This window comes from Papaver somniferum, chromosome 2 (assembly GCF_003573695.1).
Source record: "Papaver somniferum cultivar HN1 chromosome 2, ASM357369v1, whole genome shotgun sequence".
Classification (NCBI taxonomy): Eukaryota; Viridiplantae; Streptophyta; class Magnoliopsida; order Ranunculales; family Papaveraceae; genus Papaver; species Papaver somniferum.
In genome coordinates, this window is record NC_039359.1 from 96,679,353 (window position 1) to 96,704,608 (window position 25,256).

The window sequence follows — 25,256 nt, forward strand, 5'->3', positions numbered from 1 at the left end:
TGTTCAGCTCATGATAAAATGCAGAGAATCTAAAATCCACCATCTCTCGTGGATTCCGAATACTTCACATTTGGAGGAAATAATTCCTATTTGTCAAACTCATGAATAAAATTGCATTCTCGAGAAAGTGATTGTATTCTCTCAAAGGAATCATATTCCTCTATTCCTATTTGTCGAACATAGAAAATTATGAATGAAATTGTATTTCCAAAAAAGTGATTGCATTTTTTCCTGCCAACCTCCAACAAGTTTTTCACCAAAAATGCTGAAACGAGGCATACGTGGGACAACTAAACCAGACCCTAGATATAACAACGGACACACAAGCTTCATTGATTTGTTTCCCCAACCTAATCCGCTACCAATCACAATATTAGAGTCATACTCCTTTCTGCCATTTACATTGTGCCACATTACGTCCCACAATTGCCCCACCATGATTGTCCCACCATACCCACTTGTAGGTGCTCTACTCAAAATCATGTGTGGGCACATAAGTCTCTCCTTTTCTGGTTATGCTTGGGTCTCTTCTTTTATCTCTTCTTGTTGATATAAATCAGAAACAAAAGAAAAACAATTAAAATTTAAAAATAAAATCAGATATATATGAGAGTAGAGTTTTCCCGATTTTACGGAAGGAGGACGAAGAATCCAAGTTCATTACCTTTTCCTCTTCTGAAACCTCGATTATTATTATAATAATATATAGATCGAAAGAAAAATTAAAATAAAAAATCATCCAGAAAAAAAAAATAAGTAAAAACATTTGAAAATAAGAAGAAAAAAAAAACGGAGTGAATTATTGTTTTCAGAAAGGAAGAAGCTTTTTGTTTTTCTTTTTTATTGTTGCTGTAAGCTGAAGAAGAATTTGGAGAATAGGAGTCTATCATCATCATCATCATGAAAGGCCTGTTCAAATCTAAACCCCGGACACCACCAGAAATTGTCAGACAAACCCGTGAACTTCTTATTCTTTTTACGAATCCAAACAGCACTCTTCGTGAATCTAAGCGTGAAGAAAAGGTACCATCTTCCTATCCAATTTTTACAGTTTGATTTATCTGCATTTCAATTATTGATCTTAGATTCAAAAGATCACAACTTTGCTATTTTCCAATTGGTTATTCGTTTTTCTGATCCATAATTAAACCTCAAATTTTGATCTGGGGGTGAATTAATTTTGCTGGGAATTTTTTAGATCAATTATTGATGATTGATGTATATATATTTACAGATGGCTGAATTAAGTAAAAATATTCGGGAATTAAAGTGTGTTTTATATGGAAATAGTGAATCTGAGCCAGTGGCAGAAGCTTGTTCACAGTTAACTCAGGAGTTTTTCAAAGAAGATACATTACGACTTGTAATTATTTGTCTTCCAAAATTGAACCTGGAGGTGAGCATATGAGCATTAATGTGTTAAGTGTATTTAATCGCGCATTAAATCGTGATCTTCATTGTCTAAAATCATTGTTTGTATATATGGGTTAGTGTCTATGTTGTTTTGTAAGAAGCATGTTTTTTTCTTTTTGATGTGTAATGATGAGATCTCTGTAGGCACGCAAAGATGCCACTCAGGTGGTTGCAAATTTGCAAAGGCAACAAGTTCAGTCGAAGTTGATTGCTTCTGATTACTTGGATGCAAACAAAGATCTTATGGATGTTTTGTTATCAGGGTAAGCTATTGTCTTTAATACTGTAGAGTCTGAGGTATCTTAGGTGAAAGTACTTTCGATAAAACTCTTATGGCATACAATGTTAGGTTCATGGGTGATTGAGAGGCAATGCAAGTAGTTGATGTATGAAAGAATTACCAAGTGTCTGGATTTCTAGAGTGTCCAGATCTTTCTCAAAAGTTATGTTGCTTGGTTTGTTTAATCTTGAAAAGTTTCCGTAATTTTGCAATTAGAAAATCTAGAGATTTAAAACAGTTTCTGTTGTTTTCAGTTGAGAATTGTTTGTGGCTAAGGGTTTTATATGGTGGCATTACATGATTTTAAGAGCATAAAACTTGTATTTCAACCAGCTTGTTTAAAATGGAGAGTGACCTCATTATAGTGTACAAATTTTAATTAATCTCAGGATTGTTTATTTTTATTGTCTATGGACATTTGCAGATCCCTCAACTCTGTTTCTCTATTATCAATTTGTGGAATGTAACCTTTATGTTGTTTAGGTATGACGACACGGACGTTGCATTACATTATGGTGCGATGTTGAGGGAATGTATACGTCATCAATGTGTTGCTAAGTAAGTCACCCCAATGAGTTAACTAAAAATTTATCTCGCTAGCTGTATATCTACATTCATGTGTGTTTCTTGTGTTTGACCTAAAGTAATCTCCCAGATTCTTGATCCTTCCTTTTGAGTACACCATGTATCCTTAACATCTGTTTTACTGTTTGATCATTCATATCTTGTTTGGATCTTAGGTATGTCTTGGAGTCTGAGCAAATGAAGAAGTTCTTTGATTATATACAACTTCCGAATTTTGACATTGCTTCAGACGCCGCAGCAACATTTAAGGTCGGGTTTACAAGATACAATTTGGTTGATAATAATTCTGTCAGTCCATCTTGTAACTAAACTCTGTAAAGTTTTCTCTTAGAACTATTAACCAGAGATGTGAATGGATATATTATACATCTTAATAAAGCATGAAACAACCCTTAAACCATTGACAAATTAAATTGGTTATTAAGATATGCATCCGAAGTCATCATCGCATATTATGTTTGAGTAGGTAGAATATACGCCATGATGTGCAGATATAAAGTAAGCTAGATGCCACTCTGCATCTGGATTCATCTACTTGTCATTTATAAACTAACAGAATATTGCAACCATATGTTATACAAGCGGTTTACTTCTTCAATTAGGCATATCCATCTATTTTAAGATGACATCATATATCCGCCGAATCCTTGATTTTATGCAGTCTAAGTTTCTTCGTGATGCATGTCTTCTGTTTATTCTTTGCTTTCCTTTTTTTTTTCCTTCTTTTTTCTGATAAGGAAACCAAAAGCCATTATGTGAGCATGAATTTGATTTTCCCTTTTCATATCTTACAGGAGCTTTTGACGAGGCATAAGTCCACTGTAGCTGATTTTCTTGCTAAAAACTATGATTGGGTAGGTGTAACTTTCCAGTTTTATGTGCTAAGCTATGCTTGGATATTATGTTGTCTCTGTTGTTCTAGGATGTAAGTTAGATTTCGTTAGTACCTAGTTTAAAAGAGGATATACAAGGTGTAACCTCTGCATTACGGATCACGCACTATAAATTATCTATCAAATGGTTAGTTTGGATTTTTATTTGAATTGATCTGAATGACTGATACTAAACACGGGAACCAGATACTATTTTATTTTATGAGTAAATTATTTATAAATTCTACAAGCACATCATTTTCCCCAGCCATCAAAACATGGTAATTCTTGGTTACATAAGCATTTCTATCTGACTGTGTATTTTGCATCTCCTTGGTATATGCTGAAATTTGTTTTGATAAATCTTTTATATATAATGTAATTTTAACTCGATCCTCACATTGATTATAATTTACATGTCAATTGGGAAAACTAGCAACAGTTCTAGCCATGACCCGTTCTACTCTTAGTTACAACCTAGATTGTCAGTGGTTCTTACTGACAACCTCGTTGGTAACACACTCCAAAACAAGGGAACATGAATCCCTGGACATAGAAGTTTGCCCATTAAAATTAGTAGAATTTAAGGGACCTTGCTTCCTGAAAACCCAGAAACTTAGAGAACTTTTATGTTAAGTTTAACACTGGAGATGATCCCATGAAATATGTCAATGCCATGCCACCTACGGGGAACTGAGACCCTGAACACATGGGTTAGTGTGGGATGCAGACTTCATTACCCATTGCCCTTCATATCACTTAGGGTTGAATCTGAGGTTAAAATATGTGTGGGAAACAGCATTTTGATTTACTTTTCTCTGTGATAGTGATATGTGATATTTGCATTGCTATGCCGACAGTGAGGTACTCCTGTTGTTTAAATTATACCGTATTTGTTTAACAAGCACTTGCTGCTTCAAAAATAAAATAAAATAAAAGCACTTGCTCTTTGGTCGCTCACCTTTGAGTCACTTGGCTTGCATTATCAAGTGAATCAGTATTGCATTTTTCTTAGCTCCTATTGGGTTTAAGACCTCCTGACTAACGATAGTACTCCAAACCTTTATTCCAGTTTTTTGCGGAGTACAACTTAAAGCTGCTGGAATCTCCCAATTACATCACTAGGCGACAAGCTGTCAAGGTAATTTCGAACATCAAGCACTGTGCACCTGAAGTTTAATAAATACTTGCCCAAATTACATGTACAAAAATATTATCAATTGTTAAAAGTTGCACTTGTGTTTACTGACACCTTTTCTCTTTCATTTTTTTTTTCTATTCCCAGCTTTTGGGAGACATGTTACTGGAGCGTACAAACTCTGGTGTTATGATGCGGTATGTGAGCTCCAAGGATAACTTGAGGATTTTAATGAATCTTCTCAGGGTAAGGCACTCTCATTACTATTGTTTCTCCTAACCATTGCTTATATGAGCTCGGAACCCATTGCGGTTCTCTGAGATGGATGTTTAATCCGTCTCTTGATTCCGCACTTTGAACACATGTGCATATCTTTCTCACACTGGCACCTCTCTCAATCTGATAATATCTGCTTACTAAAGCCTAAGTTGGTGGTATTATTGCTTTCCAGGAATCAAGTAAGAACATCCAAGTGGAAGCATTCCATGTCTTCAAGGTATGGTGATCATATATGAGCATTCAGATCTTTGTTTTCCTGGCGGTCTTCCATATCTGCTTACTGATATTCTTTCCACGCATGTTTTCATCCACAGCTATTTGCTGCAAACCAAAATAAGCCTCCAGAAATTGTTGGTATATTTATAACAAATCGAAGCAAGCTACTCCGATTTTTCGGAGACTTTAAACTTGATAAAGGTGGAAAAAGCTTCGTTGGTTTTCCTGTTGGATAGGTGTACAATAGCTTCCCCGTTGTCTTAACTAAATCTGTCACTTTTATTTGCAGAGGATGAACAATTCGAGGCAGACAAAGCTCAAGTTATAAAAGAAATTGCCTCCCTAGAACCCCGAGATTCATCTTGAAGGAACAACAATAGCCTCGGCCACGGCCAATATACATTCTTATATAGATTCATTAAATTTGTAAATTTCAGATCTGTATTGAAGTAATCATTATTGATAACTACTAGTAGCTTGTTTCCCGTTAACGACATTTGGCAGGAACTATAATTCATTGTTTGAGAAAGATCCAAACAACTTGAGGTCTGCTGTTGCCTACATTTATGACATATTGTACTGTATAATATTTCATGGAAGCTCAATTCAAATTAATGTATCAGTCATTGTAAAACAAGAGGTAAAAATTCTATCAAATTTTCTTTTTCATTATTGAAACAGGTCTAGAATGACCAGCAGGTAAAGAAAGAGCTTATTGGGAATTACCAAAATACCCTATCTGTCAAAAGCAGCAAAACTAGTCTTATTTCACTTATCAGAGAATCAAATTCATTTATCTTTAATAAAGAAAAGAAATTCGATTCCTCTCTCAGAATAGAATACTTTCAAATGCATAAGTTGGTTTCAGAAACCCAATCTCTGGAAACTCTCATTTTAGAAAATTGAGTGATTTTTATATCAAGAAACTCAATCTCTGGTGAACTTAATTTTGTTCGGGTAGTGAAGAACATGGGTTTCTCACTGGTGAATTTCATGGGTTCTCAGCTTATGCAAAAGGAAGGGCATCGAAATCTTTGAAGTTTGATTTTACTATCAATAAAAGAAGGGACCTGAGTTCAAGTTTCAAGCTTCCAAAGAGTAGGATTCAGTCAGGTAGAATACTTATGTGCAAGGGTGAAGCAATGGAGTTTGAAAAGAGAGCAAGCCCTAATGAGGTAAAAAATATAAAACCCATGTTTGTGCATTTCAAGTTCTAGTTAAAGAAAATTTTATATTCAAAAACTGTGCATGGAACTTGTTTGCTCTAATTAATTCTCCATATTATTATCACCATGTAAGAACAAAATCAAAAACTGCTCCATTTAAGGTTTTTGGTCATTATGATAAATGAACCAGTTGATTTTGAAGGACTTGGGCAATGAAAACTTATAGAACTTGGGCATGTCTCACAATGTGGGAAGAAACCTGTAACTAAGAAACAAGAAATCTAGCACTCTTAACCAAGTTGCTAATTTCCACCTTTCTAGCTACTGACTGTTAATTTGGCATAAGCTCTGGACAGAAAGAGGCAAGAGAAGGACTTTATGACTTTGGTCTGATGTATTCTTTTGTCAAGTACGAAGGGGTATCTGTGTGAAAAGGAAAGGGGGATATCATTACTCTTACACTAATCTATTGATGAATTTTGGCAATTCAAACTTTGTTTGAGATTTTTCGTGCAAAATGTTTGAACAGGCTGACGGAGTTTTTTTTCCTAACTTCAGCTAGCTCAATGCTCTTTCTTACTACTGTGGATATAAATGAACTAATTTTTTCCACCCTATGTGTTAATCATGTTTACAAGGTGAAAAGGGAGCTAGAGAAATGTTATGAACTCATAGAAAGGCTAGGAAGAGGTGTCTTATACCTGGGATCCTCAAGAATGGGACCAGATCATCCACATTTCCTGCAAACACAGGAGTTAGGGAGAGAGGTGAGTGCTTCGCTTATCCTTATCATCTTTTTCATTAAATCATTGTGTATGACAATGGATAAACAAAAAATGTGCTGTAGATTTTTCTTTCTGAAATAGAAATTTAATTCCTTGGAGATTTCTGGTCTGCAATCCGGAAAAGTAATTTCCAAAACTATGATTCACTCCCAACATCTGGGTTGTATACATTAGTTTGGAAGAGTTTGGCATTTCGTTTTTTGATAAATGTGTAATGTTTCTAATTACAAGGCTGTTTGAAACTAAACCGTGACAGTAGATAGAATTTCGCAAAAAAGACTGGGGCCATTGTTTACTTGACTATCTTGAAGCCACTAGTCCTTTCCAGATGACAAACCATCATTGCACCTTAGAACTTCTTTGTGGTGGATATGAACCTCATGGGCTCATTTCCACAGGTTGCAATGCTTTTGAATTGCACTTCATGGAGTGGAGTTGGTCCAGGTCTCATGGATGCTGCAACTAGGGGTGCTCTCCAAGCAGGGAAGCCAGTTGGTGGGTTTAAGATTGCTAGGGAGGCTGGTGAATGGACAGCATCGAATTTCCATCCTTACCTCGCTACAGGAACATATCTCACCTGCAGGTTAAAGCTTTTTCTTTTCTAATTTATATCCCGATGAAGAAAGATTTATGGCTTTTTAAGATGCTCCATATCTTTCAGGTTCTTTTCTGCCCGAAAACATGGTCTTGTGGACACAGCTGTGAGACGCAATGCTTCAGAACGGACAGCAGTAATTGCTCTACCTGGTGGTATTGGAACACTTGATGAAATATTCGAGATTCTAGCATTGGTTCAGTTACAGAGGATTGGGTCAGAGCTTCCTGTCCCGTTCATCTTGATGAACTATGACTCGTTTTATTCAAAGCTATTTGAATTCCTTGATGAATGTGAGGTTTCGGGTGCAGTCTCAAAAGGAGAAGTAGCATCACTATGGAAGATCTGCAATGGAAATTCTGAAGCTTTGAAGTACTTGGCTGAATTTTATAATCTTCCCCAGTCGTTGCAGTGAAGGATGAAGCTACGAACGGTTCTTTGACAGAGATTAAAAACAAGCTAATGGAACCAGTTTCTCATACAACTCATTCTTCTAACCCCGGAAATTGTAACACCAGACAGTATACAAACTCAGTGCAACAGGTTGCGGTGACAACAACGGTGGGGTTCCCCTATTTTTTGATGATGTATGCAGCAGATATTGTTAGTTGTTACATCAAACCAAGTTTTACTGTAACTCATTTATAATAGAACCAGTTTCATTAAACACCTTGGGCTCTTATAAATTTGAACCAGTATTGTTTCATACTTTTCCAGGATTGTTAGGCTGTGCGGTTATCACCCTCTGAAACCAGAATTGATCAGTTATGTGGTGACGACTTATCAATTTGCTCCAAAAACTTAGAACTACAAAAAAACATAACAAGCCTAAGAGGCATTATCCAGTTTGTGAACTCGATAAAAACAAAATATAGAAGTTGATTCTTTGTTTGCAGCAGAAATAAGTTCACCTATGTACTCAATTTACAAAAGCAAGAAAACTTCAATCTAATAGCATTGGAAAAGCAAAGTTACACTCTGAAGTAAAGCTCAAGTAATTACGACTTTCAGTAAGAAGTAGGGTGGGGACCAGGTCGGTGCTTCTTCAATGACTGGCAAAAATAAGAGAAGCCCTCTTTCAACTCATTAGGAAGAGCGAGTGTTAAAGGAGCAAGAACATCAGATCGTTGAATCACACCAGATCGTTGAATCTTGCTGCTTGGGAAAGTGAGAGCCATTGCTCGCTGTGGCTTGTTTATGTACTCCATTACATAAGAGAAAGCTCCAAATGTCAAACAACTTTGGAAAAGAGCCTGCGGTGTACCTACAAAAAAGTTATAAATACAACAAATCAGAATTGAAAGACAACAAACTACCTTCACAGACAAAGCATGTATCATGTTTAAACGCGGAACAAGAAAAACCATGTGGTTATTTGAAATATACAGCTGTATATTCAGAGTGAGTGAGAGAGAGCGTGTAAGAGAGTGAGTGTGCAAGAGAGAGAGAGAGAGAGAGAGAGAGAGAGAGAGATGGAGACCTGGAAAACTCAACGCGAGACCAGTGCAGCATCCAGCTACTCCAGAATTATGGACTACAAGGGAAGAACAACTTAAATCAAAACAATGACCATAGCATGGAATAAAAAAAAAATATTGTAACTATGAAGAGATATTTTACCATCATCCTTTCCTCGAATCTGCTTCAAGAGGCAAACAACCAGACTGTGTACTCCAGATAAAAGCGCAAATGTCTGATAAGTCAAGTTGGGGTAAGTGAAATGCATTTAGGTTTTAGTACAAGTAGAGGTTGCAAATGAAAAAAGGAACAACAAACCAACAATTTAGAACATTCTACAAACCTTGGCGTTAGAACCAGCAACTGAAAATGATCCTTTAAACCCTTTCTTCTGAAATAATCCCTGACCTGAAAGATATGTACAAAAAACTTACCATGTAAGCATTCTTTAAGCATAAGCTGGCAAAGTGAATTTTTATGTTTGAGACCTGATTAGCCGTTGCAGATTTAAACAGGTATTTGCTTCAATTTAAAGGCTGGATGGAATTGTACAAAGCAAAGATAAAAAAAAGTTTTTTTTTTCCCTCCTGCAATTTCATTGTGCATGATATCACCTTAAATTTTTCCAGATGTAACAACACATTTAACCTTAAATCTCTAACAATGACATGTAGTGTTTTCTGCCATGTAAGGACTAGTAGACTTCTTTGCAAATAAGCATGTCGGAAATTTTGGTCAAGTAGTTTATCAGAAGCTAGTCATTTACAAATTTCAATAGCAACGTGAGTGTTCTAATATATGCTCATACAAACTCATGAATCTGCATCTAGGAGATATGGAAGCAAGAGTTTAATCCAAATTATGACCATAAATCACTTCAGTAAATGGTTAAGCACTATTAATTCACTAAAAGAGCACCAACAGCTCTGCTGTTAAATAAGAATCCAAAATGCCAATGTTAAATAATTGCTGTACATCCTAACTAAAGCTAAAAGATTCAAAAAAACACAATACAAAATGGTTTCAATTAAAGTATCTATGTGAGAGCCATGAGACATGAAGTAACAGTTGTTAGGTCTCTTCGTCGTACTGAAATCAATACTCATGATTTATCGAGTTAACATATTTCAATTATCCTGCAGTACTTAAATCTAAACATACAAACTAATTAAAAAGCAATACTCATGATTTATCAAGTTAACATATTTCAATTATCTTGCAGTACTGAAATCTGAACATTGTTGATACATTAAAAATTAAGAACAATCTAATCAAGAATGCCCAAGTAAATACTATAACAAACATAACCAATAGATATCAACAACGAACATAGTATTGCACATAGATTATAAATAAATACCAAGCAAACTAATTCTTCAGATGGACAGTCATGTCTAAAATGTTTCCAATATGAAGTCCCGATTCTCTCTAATACCATTGTCCATAGTTTTACCAAATTAACCAAACAAGTCAATGCAGCACTTAAATCACCAAAATTGAAATGAGGAGAGCCAAAAAGATTAGGTTATCTTTAAACATCAACTTCAAAGAAACCCACAAGACTCATACTCTAAAAAATCTCATCCATCCAAACTACAAAGCTCGTTTTCAAACTTAGTACACCAATGTAACAAAACATACCAATTCATAGTTAATCACTCCATAGGTATGAAAAAAATTATATTCTAAGCTAAAAATTGTACCAAAGAACTGAAACCCAGGGAGTACAATAACGAGAAAAATGTAAAGGGCATTCAGAACTGATGGGGGTTTCAAACGAAAGAAGAGCTTACCGTAACCGAAGATCGAACCCATGACAGCGCCAGCTGCAGAATCGCCAGCAAACCTAGTAAGACAAATAGTGGTGGGTGAAGAAGATGGAACTAGAGCATCAGAAGGATAAGAAGGGTTTTCATTAGAGTCGCTTTCATAATCAATATCAGGGTTCGGAGAATCCACCATCGCCATTTTCTATCTTCTGTTTCCTGACGAGAACAACCAAGACGAACAACAAGAAGAAGAGGCTACTGTAAAAAAAACTCTTTTTTCTTTGATATTTTTCTTCTATCTTTTGGGGTTTTGAGGAGAAGCAGTACGTGCGATTTGCGCGTGTTACATCACGGACGGGGAATGGAGAAAAGAAACCCTTTTGTCCTTTACTCTCTTGACTTTGTTTGGGGAAGGATAGCGGCCGACATGGTAAGTGTCACGTGTTCGCACAATCCAAATGCAATATCAACCTTTGACAATGGTAATTATGCTCCACATCACAATTTCAGCCAACTCGCATTTAGCCAATACTTCGACTTCTTAACTAAATCTCTATTCAGCCCATACTGAATAGAGGTTCTGCTCACAAATCTTTCAACCTTTCAACCAAATACACATACTCCGCTTGATGCATAAACAATAAGCCAAAACAAAGGGACAATGCACCAACAGAACTTAGCTTTAAACTAGATCGTAGCCTTTTATTTATTGCACATTTAGGGTCACATACTCTTCTTGTTCCGAATTACCCATCCTTCACAAGATCAGGCTTATATAGCCTTACAAAAGCTATTTACAAGTAACTGTCTGGCAGTTACAAATTTTTCTTTACACCAGGCAGTTGGCCAACCGTGCCAACTGATCCCACTACGTTCTAAATCCAAACAAACGGGTCCTATCCTTTAGAAATGCATAAATCAAAACAACTTCCGTGTAACCAACTCGAAACCGTGAAGGCCATGTGCCCGACACATGTGATCCATCCTTGTTGCACAATGATTGCGTAATTGTGGCCTGGGAAAACTCACACTTTTCCTTCTTCACATACAAACTTATCTCCTTAAGCTTTGCAAACACTTTGCAAAGATGCATCGCACGCTCTCCAAAGTCTCACTGTAAATAACTATATCGTCCAAATATATTACTACAAAGTGGTCAATATACTCAGCGAACACATCATTCATCAGGTTGCAAAATGTTGCAGGAGCATTCGTCAAGCCAAATGGCATTACACGGTACTCAAACGAGCCATACCTGGTTACTATTGTAGTCTTTGGTTCATGTCCTTCTGTTATACGCACTTGTTAATAACCTGAGCGCAAATCCAACTTGGTGAAGAACTTGGCCTTGGCTAATCGATCAAACAAGTCTTTCACTAGCGGAATTGGGTACTTGTTCTTCACAGTTAGCTTATTCAAAGCCCTATAATTAACACACATACGAAGCGAGCCATCTTGCTTCTTTTAGAACAGAACCAGAGCACCAAATGGAGCTTTAGACAGTTGTATATATCCTGCATCTATCAGTTCGTAAATATTTTTGCGCATCTCCTCGAGTTCTAGCGGTGAAATACGATATGGTGCTTTAGCAGGCGGCCTCGCCCCTGGCATCAAATCAATCATATGATCGATCCTACGCCGCGGTGGTAGCATCTTAGGCAGTTCTGCAGGCATCGTGTCTGCAAACTCTTCTAAGACCTCAATTATTCCATCCTCAACTTCTACTACATTTCCTGATTTGATCTCAACCAACACGCATACGCATACCTTCTTTCACCTGAATCGCAGACAAACATGGCTTAGGTGTCTTGTATGGTTCAATTTGCCTTACCATAGAGACAAAACATGGGTATTGAGGGTGCTGTATCAATATCCCATTCCTATGAGGTAATGGCGATTCCTTCGCCGCGCAAAAGAAATGTATGCCCAATATCAAGTCATAATCATCCATGACCATCACTAGAAAATCTAGTTTTCCTTTCTATCCCCCAACTTGCACATCTGCATTGCGAACTTTCTCTCGTCTGGTTTGTGGTTATGCGTTAACATCTTTGATGGTGCTAGTCGCGCTAGCAACTGTTCAGTTCAATTCTACGACAATATCTGAATGAATAAAGGACTTGGTAGCACCGGTATCAGCCATCGATAATACTCACTCTCTATTGATTTTCACATCAATGTACATCAGTCCAGAAGATATCTTCTTCTTGGTGTGTCATTTTCTCCGTAGCAAATGACTGATGTTGTGCTGACCCTTCCCAGCATCGTGTTGTTTCTCATCATCACTTGCAGCGTCTCCGGTACCCTTAGTGTAGTTCTGACATGTAGAAAAACTCGTTTTACCCTTATCAAGTTGTTCTGAGGACATCCTTCGTGTCTGATTATTGCTTGTAGATTCTTGGATTAAGGGTTCACATACCTTTAATGCTAACCTTTGGCTTGATCTTCGACCCATCCTTTGTATGCCTTGTACTTTGTGTGTGGATCCTTCACTTCAAATACAATTCACGACCAAACTCAAGAACAACAACAAATTCACTCAGCCTTTTATAATCCAGCGTGAATAGAGAGACCCTTAACCAGGGCTCTGATACCCGAATTTTAACAGGTTCGCATAACCCAAATGCAATACCAACCTTGAGAATGGAAACTATGCTTCACAACACAATTTCAGCTAACTCGCACTTAGCCAATACTTCAACTTCTTGACTAGATCTCTATTCACCCCATACTAAATAGAGCTTCTGCTTACAAATCTTTCAAGCTTTCAGCCAAATACACACACTCCGTTTGATGCATAAATAATAAGCCAAAACAAAGGGAAAATGCACCAACAGAACTTAGCTTTAAACTAGGCCGTAGCCTTTTATTTATTGCACACTTAGGGTTACACACTCTTCTTGTTCCGGATTACCTAATCCCTTCACAAGATCAAGCTTATATAGCCTTACAAAAGCTATTTACAAGTAACTGTATGGTATTTACGGATTTGCTTTACACCAGGCAGTTGGCCAACTGTGCCAACTGATCCAACAACATTCTAAAGCCAAACAAACAGGTCCTAGCCTTTAGAAATGCATAAATAAAAAAAAATTCCGTGTAACCAACTCGAAATCGTCAAGGCCATGTGCCCGACACATGTCATCCATCCTTGTTGCACAATGATTGCATCTGTCAGCCAAAGTCCCGCAATCATTGCTTAGCATCATTCTCCCAATGATGCAAGTGTGCTAATGCAAGTCTTGCTTGCATGCATGTAGGCCACATGCATACAGTTTACTTGCCAAACTCATTTGGCATTTCTTGATGTTAATCTCGCATCATTGGCCATGTCCAAACCCCGTTTGGCACATGCCTTGGCCTAGCTGCAACTTTGAATGTTCCACCGTATTTCTGCCATATGCCATATTGCCAATAATGCACCATTTTAGCGCATTATTTCTAGGCCACTTGACAGCCATGTCATATATAGTAAGTGTATACCATATATACGTCGTGCTAGGTATACCGAGCATCGAGTCCTAGGGTTGTCCCAACCTTCACAAAAATCTCTCACACACCAGACCATGGATTAACAAGGGGTATTATTGGTGTTGTCCGTGTGGATCTCGACTCTGTGTGAGATATAGAAAAGTTCGCGGGATTCAATCCGCGTTCAACAAATCATTTTCAATACTCAATATATTTGTGCGAAATTACTTTGTTCAATCTATGTTTTTTCTTCTCTTTACAGTGATAAAAGCCTAAAACCTTGAGAATCCATCTGGTTAGATCGGCTCTTTGGAGCATATCAGCTAACTTTCCAAGCTTATGTTAACTTTTCCCTACCAGTTGATGTTCTTCGACGCTGGTTTAGATTTTTTTTAAGTTTTCTTATTGGTGATTCTTTGGCCGATTAGTGTGTTGGTCCACTGTACAGATGACCAGGAAAAATCAGGGCTCTCAATCCTTTTCAGATTTGATCTTAATCCAAGATGAAGCAACATCTCCATCTCCGGTAACTCAAATCGGATTGGCTACTCCTTATCCTTTCGGTTTTGTTTCTATTTTATATTTATTAATGATAAATTTTCGGCTGTACCTCTTCTTCCTATACTTAGTTAGAGCTACACTGTAGTGTTGGTGGGGTTTTTATTTAGGTCTTTGTTACCAAATACATCATCTCATAGATTTTGATTTTTTTTCTGGACTATGTTGCTCCTAGATGGACACTATCATGCATGTTTTGCATCATTTTTTCCACAAAATCCAAACGACAATGAATTTAAATCTAAAATTTCGATGATATGTTCCTCTTATAAGACTCTACATTCCTACCAAAAATGGGCACAATTCAAGACGCATCTACCTTCTGGGAATATCAGCTGTTAAAAGTTAACGGTTGAAATTAAGATCCGTAGATGATGAGGTTTGGTTTCTCGAATTGTGCCCATTTTTGGTAGGAATGTAGAGTCTTGTAATAGGAATGTATCATCAAAATGTTAGATATAGATTCATTGTTGTTTTGGTTTTGCGGCAAAAATGAGCAAATCATTTATGATAGTGTCCATCTAAGAGTGTTCATGGATCCTCCCTCTTCTTTTATGGGTCTTGTTTATTTTTAGAAATATCCACTATCATTATTAAATTAGAAAGGGGTTATATCTAGAGTCGAATCATTGTTATCTAGATTTTTTGATACTTCCTCTAGATATAGAACTTTTGATTTTTATTTTATGATGTATGTTTGTCGCGTTGTTGATGTTGAGAAGATTTGGATCATGTTTGTTATTCTACCAGCACGAACAAGCATACCAACAACCCAAGTTATGAAAACCAAGAAAATAATAACTCGTTCTTCAAGATCATCATCAAGTTCTTAAATCTCTACAACTATTACCATATTTCCAATACCGAGACATATGGTTTCTTTCTGAGACTATTAAAGACCGATTCAGATTATCCTTATTACTCAAGACACTTTGGATATTACTGTCACTTTAGACACTATGATTACTATTTGGGTATTTTTATTGTTATTTAAGTCGGTACTACCCTGATTACATCAGGTAATCTAAATAATAAAAAAATCCAGTTCATGTCATATACATGTTTTGAAGAACATTGGGTTGGATTTGATACAATCATTCCCTTGTACTTTGATACATGCTGGTTTTGTTTTCAAAATCAAATTGGCTCTAGTTTTTTGGTCCTCTCCTTCGCGAGAGAGAAGGTATTCTGAAACTGCTTTTAGATCTAATAAGATATATTTCATTGTCAAGAATTGGTGGAGATATTACAATTTGTATGATTTTTTTGTAATCTTGAAAGTTTCATGTAAGGTTTCTGATTTCCTTAATCAACTTTATCAATGCAAGTTCTGAGGTTAGCTTATTTTTCAAAGAAAAAAAACAAAACATGTAGCGTGTGTTTGTTTGTCTCTGACTCGACGTCTGGATCTGGCTTGGCCCCTGATTCGGCACGAGTCATATGTCATACCTTTGGTGTTTTATTTTTCGTCGTTCTGACTCGCTATCTGACTCAAATCTAGTATGTGAGTCGAACAAGTTTGTGTTGGGAAACAAAATGTCCTTAAATCATGGGACCAAGATACTATATCGCATACTTTTGAATTAGTTGAAATCTGACTCAAAAAACAAACACATTGACTCAGATCCAAATGAGTCATGTGATTTCAGTCAGATCCATAAAATAAAAAACATGATATAAGTTTGGTTTATTATATGTGGCTTATTAATCGTTAAATAATAATGTTATAGAAAATTTTTGAATCGAGTTACATAAATGCTCAACAAGTTAGGTACAACTTTATATCTAATTCAAATATGACCGAGTCATTGTTTTGTGTTGAGTCAGATATCGAAACACATATTGGATAAATAAATAAAAAACAAACGATTTAGCACTTGAGTAGGCAGAGTCAGCTCCTAGTAAAAAAGAATAACTTAATTCATCATAGATCTAGCGCAAAGTGAAACTAAAACCAGTTTCATTGTTCTTCTATTCTTATTTTATCTCATGTCTTCGTATTCGTTCTTCCCAATCAACATGCTCTTGTTTTTGTACCATTTCTTCGCAATTGACCATAAATGTACAGAAAAACCTTAACCTGAGAAAATGTATCTTAATCGCCCTCCAAAAAAGGTGCACTCTTAGAAAATGAGAATTCTCGTGGAAAAATATTTAATTGTTGGATTTAGTTGTATGAAAAGTTAGATCTTCTATAGATAAGCCAAACCACTTCACTTTTATGGGCCATGTAATTACTTTTATCAATTGTGTAAATATTTGAATGAACACCAAATATGATGAGTTTTCTTTCTTATACTTATACATCATTGTTCACCTTACGGATATACAATATAACCTTTATAAAATAACAGTATCGAGAGCGACTAAATTTTTGCCAATATATTGCGATAGTATATAATCTTTAAAATAATAATTTATTAATTATGGTAAATTATTAGATAGTAAAGGCGTCAGAAAACTGTAACCTTTTTATCAATGGATTAAATTATCGCAATGCAATGGATTTTGAACACCTCCTGAACTCCCCTGAAGAAACACAAATTCAGACTTGTTGACTAACGAGGAAATGACAGAGTGTGTCATGGGAACCGGGGAAATTGATGATGTTGAAATGAAAGTTTAGCTACAGAGAACAATTTTTCACATGAATAAGCTATCAAAGCTACAAAAATATTGAATATTTTTTTATAGCATCTTAAACCAGAAACACCAAAAACTCTTATATATAAAGACGACCAAGATGAAATTGAGTGTGACATCAATTTCAAGAAATATCAGGCCACAATTAATTGAACCATTATTTACCAAATTATCATAAATATAGAACAATTTAATCCATCTATCACATGGGACCTACAAAAAAAATGTTGTAAACAAAATATATGGTGGATTTCACCACCACCTTTGCATCGCCTTCACCAACTTTAGACTCTTATTTATCTTGTAACCTCCATTTTAAGTGTATGTTAATGACTAATATTGGTTTTGAAAATGCGGGGTACCAAAATACACCACCAACTTTTTCTTAGGAAACCTGTATGGATTATACTCATATACAATTCCGAGAATTACAACTTAATGAATCTCAATCAGGAGTTATATGAAGAGTTTATATCTCTTACTCTCACAATCAATATGTATTTGGAAACAAGGCCGTGAACTTGATTATACCGTGAGAGTTCTTGGACGATTCCAAAGATTAATATCCAAGATCAATCAAGTCGTATCCGACAATTACGATGGACATATCTACTTTGATTGATTTACGTACAACATGTGATATATTTCAATTATAAAGATAAACAATATAATCCGGAAAAAGGAATAACACAGACACTAGAAATTTTTTTAATGAGGAAACCGCAGATGCTGAAAAACCTCGGGACCTTGCCCATATCTGAACACCAAACTAAATTAAGTCGTTACAGACTCTAGTCTACTATCAAAACTTCGAACTGGAGTCTAGCTAATTGAGACCAAATCTAGGGTCACAACGATTCAGTTACAGTCGCGCTCCTTACGCCTCTTGAATCTCGCAAGACTCTGCGTAATTGATTTCCTTAACTGACGTCCTTTATAACCTAAGAGTTGCTTCAACTAAACTGAAAACTTTAAATCAATCTGCCTCCCACAGATAAGCCTACATGAAATATATGATTTGATAAAAGATCAAGGTGAGATAGGAAATCGATTGCAATAGAAAAAGTCTAGCAAACCTCAAAATCCGGTACTTACAACTCCCTAAGAGCTTCCTAGATTATTATTCGCCTCACAAGTAATTCCTACTCAATTTCAACAAAGAATCGTTATAGCGGAATATACATGTGGAATCACAAAGTCTGAGAAGAAGAACTTTGTGATTTCTGTCTATCTCACATATTGGAGCTAAATGCTCAACAAACAGTAGCAAGATCAGGATACACGAACTATCAAGATAAAGATATTTGAACCTAGCTTCAGGAATCCCTAGTTGAAGTATTTTTAGTCTCTAAACCTAAAAAAGTTTAAAGCAAAGGACGATTCTAGTTTACATCTAGGACACACAAAAATAGTTCCATGTGTTAGAGCATTACTCGGTCGAACTTGCATGCGTTGCTATCTCAAGCATGTTTGTCAATGTTAGTGATCAAAACTATAAGTCTTGATTTCTAGTCTACTATAGATAAGTCTCGGAGTAGGATAGAAAGTGTAGTTGAGCTCAAGGAATTCATGGCGATTCATCATATAAGAAGAAGAACTACTTAAGGAACCGGTGGAACTTCTCGACAAAAAGGTATGTAAACACTTGAACTTATCTGTCACTCAAAAGTCTATCTACTCTATCTCCTACTTCTTGAGACAAAAAGTCGTATGCTATATATGTAGACTTAGATTATACACATTTGGTATTTCGAGACGAGTATACCTCGCCTATCTATATCTCGAAATATGTGTTGGTAAGCGTTTCGCTTCGACCATGTTTATCTTTACCTAGTGACGAAAGTCATGATATGTTTCAATCACTTTGAAAATTGCTTTGACGAGAAATGGTGTAACAACTAATAACGTCCTCTAAGAATGTTTCGATGGTTGGAATGAGAGTTTAGATTACATAACCAATGATGGGCGTAAGTATTGTTGTGGAAACACATATGTGCATAAGTCCTATTCCTTGAACCAAAGTTTGCGAACTTTGTTGATTAAGAGGAACCGGAAGAATACTTGTTGCCAAGTCCGCGAACTGCCGAACTTCTCATCCCGAGAAATTATGCTGGAGTTGACAAACTTGTTACATGAGTACCAGTCCGCGAACCGGCGGAAAGTATTTGCCGAGATTTTCTGTTGGAGTTTGTAAACTCTGCTCGGTTGCTTAAGTCCGCGAACCTAGTGTGCGAACTTAAAAAGGTTATATATCTGAAGATGATTTCTGAACTTAAATTTATAAAGACTAAGCAATGAAAATTGCAAACCGTGGCTATAAAGTTCATGAACCGATTCAAGTGAATCAAATCATCTTTTCTTCAATTGTGTCTTGTGTAGTACATAAGATTTCCTTGCAATTGAACAACTCTCTAACTAGTTCATTTGATTCACTTGAACTAGTTATGGTGAAGAAGAATATGGTTGGTATGAAATGCTCATATGGCTAACCTTTTGGTTAACTATTGTTGAACCAACAATGTACACGTTTTGGTACGGTTAACAAAACTAGAAGCGTACATTTCATTTGTGTATAACAAGCTAAGTTTTCGATCTAACGGTTGAGAAATATTAGCTTGAATATAAATCAGGTTTTCATCTAACGGTGGATATTGTTTGCTTTGTGACCAAGGCGAAACCATGATTTAAAAGACTATATAAGGGGACATCTAGCAACTCTGCAGAACTAATCCCCACACCTCACTTGTGATAGTAGTTTGTGTTCTAGAGTCGTTTCTCCTTTAACCTTTGGTTTTCTTCTTCTAAAACCAGGTTAACGACTTAAAGACTTCATTGGAATTGTGAATCCATACCGATACTACTTTTATCGTAGTTGTGTGATCTGATCTTGCATCTTCTATTGTATGAGTACAATCAGATTGATTGGATTGAGATTAATATCTCCGATGGGCAAGATATAAAAAGTAGTCACAAACATCTTCGTCTCATTATTTGTGATTTCGCAACATCTTGTTTCGCTACCATACGATTAAGATTGTTGTGAGGTAATTGATTTATCTAGTCTGTTCTTCGGGAATATAAGACCGGATTATCAATTGGTTCATGTTCACTTTGATTATTATCAAAAGACGGAACAAAACTTTAGAGTTTTTCTGTGGGAGACAGATTGATCCTTTGATAGACTTGTCTGTGTGAGACAGATTTGTTTATTGTTAAAGCCTGCGATTTTGGATCGTAGAAACTCTTAGTTATGGGTGAGATCATCTAAGGGAATTAGGTGCGCAGTATCCTGCTGGGATCAGAGGCGTAGGGAGTACAACTGTACCTTGGATAAGTGGGAGAATGATTGGGGTTCAACTACAGTCCAGTCCGAAGTTATCTTGGAGTAGGCTAGTGTCTGTAGCGTCTTAATACAGTGTGTGTTCAATCTGGACTAGGTCCCGGGGTTTTTCTGCATTTGCGGTTTCCTCGTTAACAAAATTTCTGGTGTCTGTGTTATTTCAGTTTCCGCATTATATTGTTTTATCTTTATAATTGAAATAATACAGGTTGTGTGTTAGATCATCAATTAGAGTAATCCAACCTTTGGTTGTTGATTGTCATTGATTGATCCTTGGATATTGGTCTTTGGTACCATCCAAGTTATTCCTTGTGTTTGATTAAAGACTCGCTGATTTCTATTAGCTCGAGTAAATCAAAACAAGAGAGAGATATTAACTCCTTGAGATACTTTTACCTAGATTGAGTCTGACTATCTAGTTGATTCTCAAGAAAATATTTCGGAGTTAGTCCATACAGATTGCTAAGCGAAATATTGGGTGGTGTTGTTAGACCCCCGCTTTTTCAATTGGTATCAGAGCAGGCAAACACGTTCAAGACCTCAAAAGTCGGTGTTTGTAGCGATCTGACTCTATGGATAAGAGTACTATCTCTGATAAACGCGTCACCAGAAATAAAAGTTCTATCTCGTCTAACTCTATTAAAGAGAAAGGTTCCTCAATCTCGATTATAGATGAATCTTTTGTACTGACGATACGGACAAACACTGACACGTGTGATCCCGATTACCCTTCAAAAGAGAGCTTCTTTATTAATGAACGAGATTCAGCTGAAGAGAGTGAATTGATTCCAAATCTTGTTAGAATCCAAGATGATAGATTCAATCGGTTGAAGCACCATGTCAATGTTATACTTGGTGTAATAAGAGATTGCAAACCCAAAGGTAATTCTGAAGCTCATTCTTCGTGTACGTCTCTTGAAGCTAACCTCAGAAGAGATGCCTTGGAAATTGACCATCGCTTGAGTAAGCTCTCTATTCAAGGATGCTCAAAGCAATCTAATATGCCAAGTACTTCTGACACATCTGAAGATGATTCATGCTCAGAAGTAAAAACGGAAGCCCCTTCTAGGAAAACGGATGTGACTGAAGTCACCAACACTCAAGGATGTTGCACATCAAATAGAGGGAAGAAGTCTTCTAACGATGATATTAAGACCGTAATATCTAATCATTCTGATGATCAGAAAGTATGTAACATCTGTGAGACAAAGAGTTCTGTTAAACGAAAGGAAACTTCTAGGTTGAATAAAAACTCCTTGGTTCAACTTCAACACACCTTAGATTTAATTCTTAAAGGTGTAAGTGACATTCGTATGACTAAACCAATTGGTTTTCGTACCTACTCTGTGTATGTTACCAGGAAAGTTAGTTCAATGATTTCCTCAAACACACAAGTACTAAACAGACGTCTTAATAAACATCGTCTAAAGGAAGATTGTGTCGCTGTCTCTGGAAATAACGCTACTCCTGTTGAGAAATGATGTTCAGAACAAAGAAGAAAAATTGATGAAATGAGAGATAATATGAAAAAGATAATTGAAGGGTATAAAGAATTCTTCAACAGGTTGTCCTTCTCCTCAAACCAAAATTATTCTGTTAAGAACTCAAACTATGTCTCGTATTTTGATGACAATAAGTTTTGTGATAATTTCTCACATAAAAGGGATTCCCTCTCTAGATTCAGGAGGAAAAGGAGACTCGACCATAAACACAAATCCCTTGATGAGCTTGTGGCTCATACTTGTGCTAATTAATCACAAGGGTTGAAGAGCTTACTCATAAAAACCATGTTGAGTAAGATGTGTTAATATTCAGGTATACTTTTGGCATTTGTGTTTGTTAAGTTGAGCTATCTTCTTATCGTCCATAGCTAAGCTTTTGCAGACTCATTGTGCTTAAAGTATTATTTGTAAATTGTCATTAGGAAATCTTCTTTTGAATCTTGTTTCTTGCTACAACTATGCTCAAAAGGGTTTTTCTGTCCTATGGAGTTTTTCAAACCTTGTTTTTGTAGCAAAATTTTTGTTTGTGGGCCTTTCTTTTCTGGGTAATGTTGCACTCGAACGGTTATCCATGTACTTGGACGAGTCAACTGTTTAAACCCTAAAATCCTTTCCTCAGGAAACCCTTATATACTTACCTATTGAGTTGCAAAAGTCACGTACGCATACTCTAGGATGGTTTCTGGGATGTCAAGAATGTCTTATTCTTCATCTTGTTATGGTGGTTTTGTAAGAGGATTCCTTGACAAAGGTGTTTTTGTTGAGTCCAAGAAGAAGAGAACCTTTGTAGATGTTAATCATCCGAATGCTTCATGTTATTTTTCCTATGTTCATGAGGATACTGAAAAGGATGATATGATTTCTGCTGAAGTTGTTCATGACTTTCTTAAGTACTTTGGGGAAGCAAAACATGAGCTCATTGCTACTCTGAAAGATCTTGATGCGTTGAAAACTGAGTTGGAAAAGGTTACTTTTGACCTTGGTCTCATAAAGTCTTACATCAATGACCTTCGCGAAGAGAATCACCTCTCCGATGTTGCAATGAATGTTGTTGATCACAAGCTCAAAGACCCCTTGTCTCGTGAGGATTCTGAACCGTTCATATGATTTTAGTTCGTGTTCTGGATAGCACTGGAGTCTGTTTTTCTTTAGCTTGTTTTATTTATGTCGCCTAGTATGTCTTCTTTTTGGTTTAGTTGGAAGAATAACTAGTGCTTGAATAGCAATGATTGTGACTACACATAGCTATTATTTTTTCATCTTCTTGTTATTTTTTAGGTTTATTGGTATTCAATTCTAAAAATATTTGGAGGATGATGGTTTGCAGTATTTAATCTTTATGATTTGTTATATTGCAATTTGTTATGGGATATTGGTGTTTACGTCCGTGAACTATGTTGTCCCATATTTTGTCAAAAGTAAAGTCGTTCATGATTGGTATTCATGTATTGATTTAAGGATGAATAGACTTTTGACATATACAAAAGTTAAGCCTATATTGTCAATTCTTTGATGGAAGATAGGTTAAAATCTTTTGTGTTCAAGGATTATGTCTATTAATCCTTGTGTACTCCACAGTATTGATCATCACTGATCCATATTTTATGTAATACTGTGAGGCTCCGTAATGTGTCTTATGTTGAGCACGATATAACCAAGTTGATTATTTTTGATTAGCTTTGTTGGTTGTTCCGTAAGGTACTTTATGTTGAGCATTCTTTAACTAAATTAATATCTTGTTTGGTTATTTAGTTATTGCTCCATGAGTCTTTTTATGTCGAGCAAAACAAATGACAATTAAATTGATTACTTTTGTAATTAGTTTGACTGTATTCCAATTAGATTAATTATGGGTTCTCTTGTAATTAATCTAGTTGAGTATTTTCATACTCCGTAAGATACCTCTTATGTTGAGTATATGAACGACTATCCTATTCATTTTCTAATGGTTATGTTAGTCGTATGCTCCGTAAGTTCTCCTATATCGAGCATAATCAATTAAGTTGATCACTTTTGTGTTTAAATTGATTGTGTATTCCGATTAAATTAATCATGGGTTTACTTGTGATTAATTTGATTGAGTTTTTGGATGTAGAAAATCATTTTCATGGTTTTTGGTGTCCAATAAAAATCCTTCTTTTCTTTTGAAATTAAGGTCGCTCTTGTTGTTCCCTTGGGAATGACATCAAATGGGGGAGAGTTCTTTTGAACTTGTGCTTAATGGTCATATCTTGAGGGGTGTGCGGCTGTGGAATTTTAAAGGGGTTATCCTGTATCTTTTAAACTCCTTGATGAATGCTATTAGCTTCGGCTATACGATTGCATCTAAATTAGATGGTATGTATTTTTTCTTTTAGTCATGAAATGTATCTTACGGAAATTTCATTATGATCCCGTTCTTGTACCTTTTCCAATTTTATTGTCAAAAAGGGGGAGAACTAATATGTAGTTCACACTACAAATACATATGGTTTTCGGATCATTGTGTAAGGGGGAGTGGTTTCCATGTGAAATGGAGTATTGACTAAGGGGGAGTGATACATATCACCATAGTATTATTGTTGAAGTTGTGATACAATTGGACTTTGACATTGTGTAGCAATACTATGACACTGTATAACAATGATCGAGACCGATGCTTTCTCATTGTTATAGCTACGGATCTTCAAAAACGGTGATGCTAAACTTACAACCTTTGGGATCATTGGAGTACTTGGAGGTGACGAATATTTCGAGGAATGTTGAAGATTATACATGTGGAATAGGAGCTACTAAAGTTTCTTTATATTTTTTGTATTCCATATATATTGATAGTTTTGTCACTAAAATTGACAAAGGGGGAGATTGTTAGAGCATTGCTCGGTCGAACTCGCATGCGTTGCTATCTCAAGTATGTTTGTCGATGTTAGTGATCAAAACTATAAGTCTTGATTTCTAGTCTACTATAGCTAAGTCTCGGACTAGGATAAAAAGTGTAGTTGAGCTCAAGGATTTCATGGCGATTCATCATACAAGAAGAAGAACTACTCAAGGAACCGGTGGAACTTCTCGACAAAGAGGTATGTGAAGACTTGAATTTATCTGTCACTCAAAAGTCTATCTACTCTATCTCCTACTTCTTGAGACAAAAAATTCGTAAGCTATATATATAGACTTAGATTATACACATTTGGTATTTCGAGCCGA

General features: G+C 36.1%; 3 protein-coding genes across 3 annotated transcripts; 2 read left to right on the top strand and 1 right to left on the bottom strand.

The window, feature by feature from the left end:
- Nucleotides 1-529: 529 nt before the first annotated feature.
- Nucleotides 530-5,455, top strand: LOC113348486 (putative MO25-like protein At5g47540). Its single transcript, XM_026592273.1, has 11 exons — nt 530-1,023; nt 1,235-1,396; nt 1,558-1,676; nt 2,177-2,251; nt 2,434-2,527; nt 3,073-3,132; nt 4,223-4,291; nt 4,436-4,534; nt 4,740-4,784; nt 4,882-4,984; nt 5,073-5,455. The coding sequence occupies exons 1-11, from the start codon at nt 901-903 to the stop codon at nt 5,147-5,149; spliced, it is 1,026 nt and encodes a 341-aa protein (XP_026448058.1). The 5' UTR covers nt 530-900; the 3' UTR covers nt 5,150-5,455.
- A 278-nt stretch (nt 5,456-5,733) lies between these two features.
- Nucleotides 5,734-8,024, top strand: LOC113348488 (probable cytokinin riboside 5'-monophosphate phosphoribohydrolase LOGL5; the record flags this gene model as incomplete). Its single annotated transcript, XM_026592275.1, has 4 exons — nt 5,734-5,958; nt 6,588-6,716; nt 7,133-7,317; nt 7,396-8,024. Coding segments are annotated over 4 exons (888 nt in total), but the record flags the coding sequence as incomplete, so codon positions are not given.
- A 119-nt stretch (nt 8,025-8,143) lies between these two features.
- On the bottom strand, nt 8,144-10,822 carry LOC113348487 (chloroplastic import inner membrane translocase subunit TIM22-2-like). The gene is made up of 5 exons (XM_026592274.1): nt 10,581-10,822; nt 9,131-9,195; nt 8,950-9,022; nt 8,810-8,863; nt 8,144-8,593 (listed from the first exon to the last, which is right to left on the bottom strand). The coding sequence occupies exons 1-5, from the start codon at nt 10,753-10,755 to the stop codon at nt 8,337-8,339; spliced, it is 624 nt and encodes a 207-aa protein (XP_026448059.1). The 5' UTR covers nt 10,756-10,822; the 3' UTR covers nt 8,144-8,336.
- Nucleotides 10,823-25,256: the final 14,434 nt, after the last annotated feature.

Coding starts and splice junctions, on each gene's coding strand:
- LOC113348486 (XM_026592273.1), top strand. CDS start 901: ATGAAAGGCCTGTTCAAATCTAAACCCCGGACACCACCAGAAATTGTC. Junction 1,397..1,557: donor TTCCAAAATTGAACCTGGAG/GTGAGCATATGA, acceptor AGATCTCTGTAG/GCACGCAAAGATGCCACTCA. Junction 4,785..4,881: donor AAGCATTCCATGTCTTCAAG/GTATGGTGATCA, acceptor TTTCATCCACAG/CTATTTGCTGCAAACCAAAA.
- LOC113348487 (XM_026592274.1), bottom strand. CDS start 10,755: ATGGCGATGGTGGATTCTCCGAACCCTGATATTGATTATGAAAGCGAC. Junction 8,864..8,949: donor GATTCGAGGAAAGGATGATG/GTAAAATATCTC, acceptor CTTCCCTTGTAG/TCCATAATTCTGGAGTAGCT. Junction 8,594..8,809: donor TCTCGCGTTGAGTTTTCCAG/GTCTCCATCTCT, acceptor ACTTTTTTGTAG/GTACACCGCAGGCTCTTTTC.